Here is a 9,898-nt window from a genome sequence, read left to right as displayed (position 1 = left end):
TTCCGTCAACCAGAAAGAGGGGGCATTCAGATGTAAGAGTGAGCTCTTGATTGCTACCCACAGCAGTGGAGATCGGCCCTTCTCCATCTGTGTCAATCCCTTTCTCTCTAGAGGTTCAGGGGAATTTGTAGGGGTGTGGGGTGGTAGTAGATTGACTTCTCAAATGTCAAATTCCTTCTCTGCAGACAGATGCACATGACAGAGGTGGCATGAGATTATCAGAATAAAAGCCCTAAATCTCATAAGGGGCATTTTGGAAAAGAAAGTGGCCCTGTGAATCGAAATTTATCCTCAGAGCACCTTTCTCTCATCCAATATTTTTGCAAAGGAAATCCCCCAAGTTCCAGAAGATTAGAGAGATTAGAAGAGCCGCAGGTTTTAGTCTGGTCCAGGATGACATTTGGATAAAAATATATGGGTCTGGACTGGTTCCCCTTTCTCCAGCCTCTCGAAGTCTGGATGTGGAGCTTTCCCAGGTGAAGCCAGGGGCCAGGCCTCGCCCATCCACTCCCACCCACGAGCATTTGGGCACCGTCTTCCAAATTTCTGTCTTGTTTTTCCACTCCCCTGACCATCCCATCAGTCCACTCCTTTCCCTAATACAGTTGGAACCAATGGGGGAATGTAAAGAAGATTATGTGAAAGATAATTCTTTCCCTGATGCGGTTCCCTTCTTATCCTTCTCTGTTCCTATTTCACTCTTCTCCACAGCCACCACTTGCCTCTCATCCAGGATTTCTGAGCCCCCGCACTATTGACATTGGGGGGTCACATAATTATTGGTGGTGAGGGGCCGTCCTGTGCAATGTGGGATGTTTAGCAGCATTTGTAGGCCATTCTACTACACATTTGCCCCACCCCCGCCCCACTCCTCAGTTAATGCAACCAACAATCTCTCCAGGCTTTGTCAGAAGTCCCTGGGAATGCCCCATTGAGAATCACTGCTCCAGCCCTTTTCCCTTTCACTTGAAGCCCTCACTTATTCAGCTTTTAGCTCTTGGAAGACACTGGGTTAAATGTTTCATTTGTTTTATGTGGATGCTTCTCCGATTTCAATATGCATGATCACCTGGGGAGTTTCTTAAAACACGCATTCTGATTCAGTAGTTTTGGGGGAGGGTTTGAGATGCTGTGTTTCTCACAAGCTCCCAGGTTGTGTTGCGGCTGGTCCCACAGACCACACTTTGAGGGGCAAGGCTCTATGTCATTGTGTCCTTGTGGCCCAGGGAGGACTTGAGTTTACAGATGAGGAAGCTGAGGCTCAGAGAGCTCGTATGTGGTTCGGTTTTGGAACCCACGTCTGCCAGCATGCAAACAAAGCTGGTCCTCATAACCAGCAATCACAGCTGCTGTTGTGCCAAGGGCCTCGAGTTCTCTCCTTAGCCTCCTTTCCCAGGTCATTGTGTTACAGTCAGCTCAGCAGAGCCTGAGACTCAGGCACGTGTTTGCCTGGAATGTCCATGTTACATTAATCCGTCCTTAGACAGAACGAGCTACTCATGACGCCAGGTGGATATCCTGGAGCCTAGTGAGCTGTATCCATGACCTCATGCCTCTGTCCTAGCCTGCCCTGCTAACAGCTCATCCCTCCTGCCTATCAGTAGACAGTCATCTAGGATTGCAATTACCCCTGAGGCCCCAGTCCCTCTCAGCTTCCTGATTTCACTATCTGTCTGGTCTTTCCAGCCCTCTTCTGCCTTCTTCTCACTTGTTGCCCCAACACTCTGACTTTGTCTTCTTCTTCTTTTGATTTTTAAATATATTTTTATTGACTTCAGAGAGGAAGGGAGAGGGAGAGAGAGATAGAAACATTAATGATGAGAGAGAAGCATTGATTGGCTGTCTCCGGCACGCCCCCTACTGGGGACCGAACCCAGGCATATGCCCTGACTGGGAATCGAACTGTGACCTCCTGGCTCATAGGAGCCACCCTGGCTGGGCTGACTTTGTCTTCTTTTCGGTCTTATCAATGTCTCTAGGCATCTTCTTCCCAAAGTGGTTAGGGATTTTTAGTAATGCCCTCAACCCTGAAGGGGAAAAAAAAAAGGGTGTGATGTGGGGACTCACCTACAACTAGAGGGCAAGACTCAGGTCCTCCCAGAGCAAAGCAAAGGACTCAAGCTTGGTCCTTGTAGAGGCAGCAGGAGCAGGCCAGGCTGCTGGCTGGGGACTGCAGATCTCCGTGTGTGGTGGAGGGAAGGGTGCTAGTGCCAGAGAGACTGGGCAGAGTCTGCCAGTTGGAGATCGGGAAGGGCTGCTCCTCCCAGTGTCTGCCTTCTGCACTGAGCTGGAGAAGTTATCCTGCCCCTCACAGCACACCCTACTCCTGGACCGAGGTTTAAGAATGTGCAGGAAGGTGATTTAGAGCAGCCTCTCCCTACAAAGGGGCGGAGAGTAGACATTTTAGGCTTTGTGGGCCACAAAGTCTCAGTACAACTACTCATCTGTGTCACTGAAGCACAAAAGCAGCATACCAGTGGACAAGTGAACAAATGGGCATAAACCTTATTTATGAACACTGAAATCGGAATTTCACAAACTTTTCACATGTCATAGAATATCGTTCTTTTGATTAAAGAAAAAGTATCTAAAAGTCTGAAAACCAGCACTGGCCAGTGTGGCTCAGTGTTTAGAGCATCCGGCCTGCACACCAAAGGATCTTGGGTTTGATTTGCGGTCAAGGGCACGTACCTGGGTTGCAGGTTTGATCCCTGTCTATTGAGATGCATGCAGAAGGCAACCAATCGACGGATCTTTCTCATGTCGATGTTTTTCTCTCTCTCTCCTCTTCCTCCTTCCCCCCTCCCTTTCACTCTCTCTAAAACTCAATGGAAAAAATACCATTGGGTGAAGATTAACAAACCAACCAACCAACCAACCAACCAACCAACCAACCAACCAGCAAACAAACAAAAATGTATAAACCATTCTTATATCACAGAGCTAAGCCATTCTTAGCTTATACTTGGCCTGGAATATGCCAATCCCTGATTCAGAGTCTAGTGTTTTCCCAAATGTTTCCAAGGGGCGTGGTCAAACACTCAGGGGAAATGCTGGGTTAAACAAAGCTAAACGCATGGCCTGCCCCTGCCCTCATGGGACTTCTCCCAGTCCGTATTCTCCGGGGCTGTACACGTTTCCCAGAGGAGCTGGCACAGGCCAGGCCGCTCTAAGTTACTGACAATGAATCTCTTGTTTTGCGGAGTGTCTTGTAGACAAGCATTTCTCAGGACTAGGTTCTGTGGAATGTGCGTTGGGAACCCTCTGCAGTCTACCCCTCATTTTGTACACGGGGAAGCTGAAGCCTGCGTGCCTTGCCAGCTGGACATACAATCAGGCCCGGTGACTGCACTCATGCTCCTGACATGCCACCGCTGCATCCCTGGTACAGTCAGGCCCCGTGACTGCATGGTGCTCCTGACATGCCACCGCTGCCTCCTCTGGGTGAGCCCCGGCAGAGCAGCACAGTCCGAGGCTAGCGCAGCGGACACAGGTCCTCAGGTTCAGACCCGGCCATGCACACACCCAATCTGCATTGGTTGAGTGTCATCCTGGTTGCGTGTCAGGAAACACTCCTAACATTCCTGTCCCTGATCCATTAAAGAAGTTCTTATAGGCTCTCCTTAGCCTCTTGGCTACTGTCCCGTCATTAAAGGGCATAACTATTGAATGATTTGGGCAGCAAGGAGACTGGTGTACTCCACACAGCAATAATGTACTCACACGTGTATAGCATTGACAAAGCACCTCTGTGTCATTTGCTCTTTACACCTGCCTCTGGGGGAAGGAGGACAGTTTCCTTTTTTTTTTTTTTTCTTTTTTCAAATTTTATAGATACCAAAGCTGAGGCTCAGGGTCCCTAGGAGACTTGCCCCTGGTCACACAGACAGGGGCAAAGCCAGAGCTCAGACCCAGGTCTCATCTCACCTCAGGGGCGACTTTCTCCTTGCCCCATTGTCTTAGAGTGAAGGGTGACTAGGCAATGAAGTAATTCTCTAGGAAAGCATGACCAATTTCCCTTTCTCCACCTCCCTCTTCTTCCTCCTCCCCCTGCCCCAGCCCCCGTATATATGAATCTTCACAAAGCTGGCCTGCACACCTTTACTTTTGAAACGACTTCCACAGCCCGGACAGGAACCTTCCACCCACAGTGACATCCTGACTGGTGAGTGGTGAGGGTGCCTCCCAACTTCCCCCCTCGGTAGCAGGAGCCAGACACCTCCAAACAGCAAACCTCAAGCATCGACTCCAGCCCCGAGGTGAGTGATGCGGGAATTCCTGAGTGCTTGGCTTTGAGCATCAGACCGCTGCCTCCCTGGGAATGGGGGTTGGGATGGCAGTGCCAACTCTTCCGGTGACTATGGGAGGATAAGATCTAGCTGTGGATGTGGTGCCGCCTCTTCTGAATTAACACCAAGAAGAATTTAGTCTGGATGGGAGGAAGAGCAGGAGGAGTATGAGGCCCAGAGATGAATTTTCCAGAGGCTTTGAAGCCTGTGGGGTTTGAGAGAACAGAATGGAAAGACCCGAGGGCGACGCCGAGGCTCAGACTTGCATGACGGAGGATACTGGGCGCTGGTCTTGGATCCCACTTCCCTGCCTATATGCTGGCAGTCATTCCAGAGACAGGCCTCCCCCCATCTTCCTGCCCAGCCTTGGGGTGGAAGACTGAGTTTCTTCACGTGGGAGACCACTGCCTGGAACATGAAAAGTTCTTCAATGGTTGTGGAAGGAAGGAATGGAGGGAGGAAGGAAGGAAAGAAAGGAGGGAAGAAGAGAGGGAGTAAGGAAAGGAAGGAGAAGAGCAATGGGCAAAGAAGGGAGGGAGAAGGAATGCTCTGGGTACAATGATGACGAATAGATAATGGTTTGCCTTTCTCTAGCTTGAGGCCTCTTCATAGTCATTCCCAATTGGCACTCTAGTGAAAGTTTTCAAGGTGATTCATCCAGAAATGCGATTCCTCCCTCTTGTTCAGTTACCTAAAAAGCCAATTCTTAGGGTCAAAAGTGAGTCGTCAGTTGAGGTGGCAGAGTGAGAGTGTGCCAGGATTCATCCCTCAGACCCCTCGTGATGAGGAGTCAGAGATGGCCTGGAGTGAGAAAAAGACCTGCCCAGGTGTGCCTGGTGCCTGAAGGGCAGAACTCAGACAAGCAAACACCTAGTTAAGCTCTACCCTTGAGTTGGGGCTCCCTATACAGGTTCTTTGGCACATTGTAAACACCACCCACTCCCCCCTCCCCCTGCCCATTTCTTCACTCTTCTTGGTCAAATTCTGACTAGCAGGTTGTTGGCTAAAGAGCAGCGTATGGAATAAGGAAGGAGGTGCCCAGTATGTGTGATATGGATGGGCATGAGGGGGTGGGCAGATAGTGAGATAGTGAGACCAGCGGGTATGAGATGAGGGGCAGAAAGACCCCACCTCAGGGCACCCATGTTTGCAATATTCTAACTCTAACAACCCACCGTAGTCTCAGGTTCCCATCTGTGTGTCAGGCTGGCGAGGCAGAGCCGAGGAGCGTTATTTATGGGTGTACCGGTCCTGGGCCAGAGGGCCGGCCTCAGCGGCCTGTCTCCCTTTCTCCCGGCAGCATCCTCCTGGTCCTTCCTCTGCTGCAGATGGGCTCTCCAATGCAGAAGACTGCCCTCCCCTGCCTGAGTCTCATCCTGCTTATCTGGAGCCAGGGTCCCGGGGTCCAAGGCCAACAATTCCAATTTGGGCCCTGCCGCGTGGAGGGGGTAGTTTTCCAGGAGCTGTGGGAGGCCTCCCGGGCCATGAAGGACATTGTGGTGAGTGAAGTGTCCTTCTGGACCCAGCTGCTGGGGTTACTGTGGCGGGGGGAGGGAGATAATAGTTTATGATTATGGAGCCCTTTGTACCTAATCATTTCCCTGGAATAACATTGTGAAGTTAGACATCTCAAGCCCACATTTCCTCTTGCACATGAGGAAACTGAGGCTCAGAAAGACATGGTCAGTCCATCGGAAAATAAACACAGCCTACAAGGAATAAAGAATAGAGCCTATTCATCCAGGCTTCATCTGCAACCCAGGGGGACAGGAGGCTCCAGCAATGGGAAGTCCTTTGAGTCCCGCCTACCGGAGTTTTCACCTACTGTTTAGCCAGGATCCTGCTAGTCTGTTACCACCTGCTTACACTTTGGCTAAAGGTAGAAAGAATGGTTAATGCTGAGTGAGGGGGCTGCTGGTGAAATGTGACTGGATTTCTCCTGGGCCTGCAAGTACTCAAATATGTGCCCTCACAAATGCACTCAACTCCTTAAAGGACAATCCAGAGGCAAGGCAGAAAGTGGGAGCTCAATGGGGCAGCCTGGGAGGGGAGAGTGCTGCACTGGAGACAGGACACTTATGTGTGATGGTGACCTTGAACCCAGCCCATAAAGTACCCCCACCCCCATCAGTTTCCTTATTTGCACAATGAGGATGTGGGACAAAGGAGCTCAATAGCTCCTTCCTCTCAATGATTCTTTGAATCTAAATCCAAGAACTGAAATGAATGAATGTCTGGGCTGCAGGGAAAGCCCCAATGGGTGAGAAAAGCAGGATTTCCCCACGCTCTTGGAAAAGGGAGGTGAAATCTTGCCCTTAGGGGTTCTTAAACCAAATAGGGTTATTTCCTCTTGTCTCAAAGGAATCCAACAGGTCCCTGACCAAGGCTCTAAGAACTCCTGGGATTGCATCTGCCCTTGGGGGCCAAGTTTAGTGACTGTCTGTGGCTGAAATCTGTATCTCCACCCCAGGGAGCCAGCTCAGCCCAGCCCTTCCTGGGCACCCCCCCACTGGCCTCTGAGACCTCACAGGCTGGAGAGATTTAGGGGTCTGGGGAGGCAGCATGCATTTGCATGGTTGGCTTCTATGCTGCCTCCTAACTGAGACATCTTTTCTTCCTGTTCCCAAAGCAAGCTCAGGATAACATCTTGAGTGTCCAGCTGCTGCGGAGGGAGGTTCTGCAGAATGTCTCGGTAATCACACCTCCTCGGGGAAGGAGCATGGCTGGTCTTCTGTGGGTGGGGGTGAGGGGTAGGGGGGGGGGTTGGCAGAAGACTTCCCTTCTGCCCCTGGCTGGGCCTACACAGGACAGGGCTGGGCAGTGAGCCAAGGACGTTAATGCATGGGGGGCTTGTGTGTGATGGCACGGGGCGAGGGTGGAGATGAAGGCTTGTCAACATCGTCTCCACTTGGTCAGAGAGTTGCCAGCAATCTTTCTCTTTAGCATTTGCTTGGGTCTCTTCCCATTTCCATCCTTTTTCTCTCACCCATTTCTGTCTTCTCGTCACCCATCTACTCAGCCAGCGAGCACACAGACACTGCCCCAATCCCTAAGGTGCTGTGGCTCTGTGGCTCTCAAGGGGGCTGGAGTGCAAGCCCTGTGTTCAAGGATGCTGTTTTCCCTCCTCATTTCTTCTCCTTCCAGTCTGTTTCCCAGCCAGTTCACAACCACCAAGTTTTGGGTGCTTTTCAGGGTCTATCACCCCACATGGCTATTTAGGAGGTCATGGGGGTGGAGAAGAGAGAATATTGAGCAGATGGGGGGGCGGGAGGAGGGGCTCAGAAACTAGACCTGTGTGTGCCACTGACCAGCTGTGTGACCCTGGGCAAGTCCTGCTCTCTGGGCCTGTGGTTCCTGCCAGACGCCAAAGGCGCCACTGTCCATGCTGGCAAAGGCTCCTTCAGTCTCATGTTTAGCAGCATCTCCCGGAAGACCCTGCTTCTTTTGTGCCTATCTTGCGTTGGCCATATGTGGGTTATTCATCCAGGGCCGGGGTGGGCAGAGGCCTCGGCTCCTCCATGACCCACACCCTCCTCAGGGCGCTGAGAGCTGCTACCTCCTCCGTGCCCTGCTGAACTTCTACCTGAACACCGTGTTCAAAACCTACCACAAGAAGGCAGCTGAACTCCGGATCCTGAAGTCCTTCTCTACTCTGGCCAACAATTTCATTGTCATCCTGTCAAAACTGCAGCCCAAAGTGAGTAGAACAAAGCTGGGACCAGGCACCATGGGAAACGGTATGTTTGGAGGAGACTCCGTTCCCCTTACGCTGGTCCTGGCTTTTATTCCACGACAGGGAGTCGTGAGAAAAGAGCACAGGCCTTGGGCACCAGCAGTTCTGGGTTCAAGTCTAGCGCTGCTTCCAACCAGCTGGTTGGCCCTCTGCAAGGTGCTCAACCTCTCTGGCCTTCAGTTTTCTTGCGTATAAAATGGGATGATCGCCCCCACCCGGCAAGGCCGCTGTGGGAATTAGAGGCGGCCCTGCCACGTGGTAGGATTCAGCCTCGGCTCCTTGAGGACGTGGACTCAGCGCTGTCCTCCGAGGCCTTGGGACCCTCTGGCATCACTAGGGAGGAAGGGGAGGGGGCTTGCCTCTGCCCCCACCCAACACCTGGCACAACCTTTTTCCTGTTCTCCAGCAGGAAAACGAGATGTTTCCCATCCGAGAGAGTGCACGCAGGCGGTTTCTGCTGTTCCAGAGAGCATTTAAGCAGGTAATCAAGGCTGGGAGCTCAGGGCTTGCTTGAGCTGTGGCAGTCAGATGCCCCAGAGGCCTAAAGCAAATGCAATGCATTTGCCTCCTCCAGGCTTGCCCCAAAGCCACCTGACTTAGCTGGAGCACAGCCATATTTACATGAATTAGCATTTACTTTGCATAAACACCACCAACGACACACTATATTTTCCTGCCAGTTTTCAAATGAAAATGCTATTCTGTTTCCCTACGGGATGATTTCACTACTGAGCACTTTTCCTGGGCAGTTGGAGTCGAAGTGAGGGAGAAAGAAGGAAGACTGCCTTGTAACCCCCTACACATCTCCATATGTGGTGTTTTCCATAATGCTCAACTGGCTTAATTTGTGAGGAAAAACATCATGGGAAAATATATTACTTTCTCTCAAATTAATACAACAAAGAAATGCCACATGTCATCCCCAGCTCCCCACCCCCAACATGTCTGATTTCGATCACCTTTTAAAGGAGCAGATACATCCGCCCCAAAATAAATGAAGAGCAATAACACACGAAGGAAAGGGGTCACCCAGGCCTCAGTATCGGCTACACTGTGGACTCAGGAGGCGGACCAGCTCCACCCACACTGGGATTCTAGGGTTCTTGTTGGCAGGGGCTCCAGATGCTTTTCCCTGGCTCCTGACCCACTGCTACCCATTGTCTTCAACCCCAAAGCGGGCAACACACCTATTTGGGGGGGAAAAGTGATGGTGGGTGAGTTCCTCAGAGGCCATCCCAAAGGGGACGCCGCGGTGATGTGGAGTCAGCCAGGTCTGGGAGGGGTGGGTCGGAAGGAAACTATGCTTGTGGCTAACACGGCAGATCTTCAACTCCTCTTTCCCTTCAGTTGGACATAGAAGCAGCTCAGACCAAAGCCTTTGGAGAAGTGGACATTCTCCTGACCTGGATGCAGAAATTCTACCAGCTCTAATTTCCCGGACTGGAACGCCCTCCTCGTTCTCCATGTCATTTCAAGAGTGTCCCTCCCTGTGATGTTCTCTGGGCACTTCCCACTCCTACCCGTGGGTCCCATTCTTGGTCCAGGCTTATCCCCAAAGACTTCATTCTTTAAGTGGCCCCGGCCATGGAAGTCTCCCTCGGATGCTGTGAAAAAACTACAAAGCAGGCTCCTATATTTATTACAACTCTATTTAATTCCTGTCAGTGTTTTAACTGATGTTATATTTATTTGTGAGACTAAGATCTGTGACGACACCAGAGACAATGCCCCATGCTTCTCTTTTATCCTCTATGATCCTTGGAACCATGTGGGGCAGAGATGGTGCTCAGTAAAGGCCTAATAAACTGCATATTTTTGCCTGTCTTGAATTGTTGGGGAACAATGAGGGATGCTGGGATATACAGTTGAAAGTTTG

At 51.2% G+C, this 9,898-nt stretch overlaps 1 protein-coding gene across 1 annotated transcript; it reads left to right on the top strand.

Annotated features, from left to right (window-relative positions):
- Nucleotides 1–5,617: 5,617 nt before the first annotated feature.
- Nucleotides 5,618–9,453, top strand: IL24 (interleukin 24; the record flags this gene model as incomplete). The annotated part of the gene is made up of 5 exons (XM_079761369.1): nucleotides 5,618–5,788; nucleotides 6,919–6,981; nucleotides 7,828–7,986; nucleotides 8,429–8,503; nucleotides 9,370–9,453. The coding sequence occupies 5 exons, from the start codon at nucleotides 5,618–5,620 to the stop codon at nucleotides 9,451–9,453; spliced, it is 552 nt and encodes a 183-aa protein (XP_079617495.1).
- Nucleotides 9,454–9,898: the final 445 nt, after the last annotated feature.

This window comes from Cnephaeus nilssonii, assembly GCF_951640355.1.
Source record: "Cnephaeus nilssonii genome assembly, chromosome: 21".
NCBI lineage: Eukaryota > Metazoa > Chordata > Mammalia > Chiroptera > Vespertilionidae > Cnephaeus > Cnephaeus nilssonii.
The sequence above is the reverse complement of the archived record's forward strand: the minus strand, read 5'-3'. Positions and strand labels throughout refer to the sequence as shown.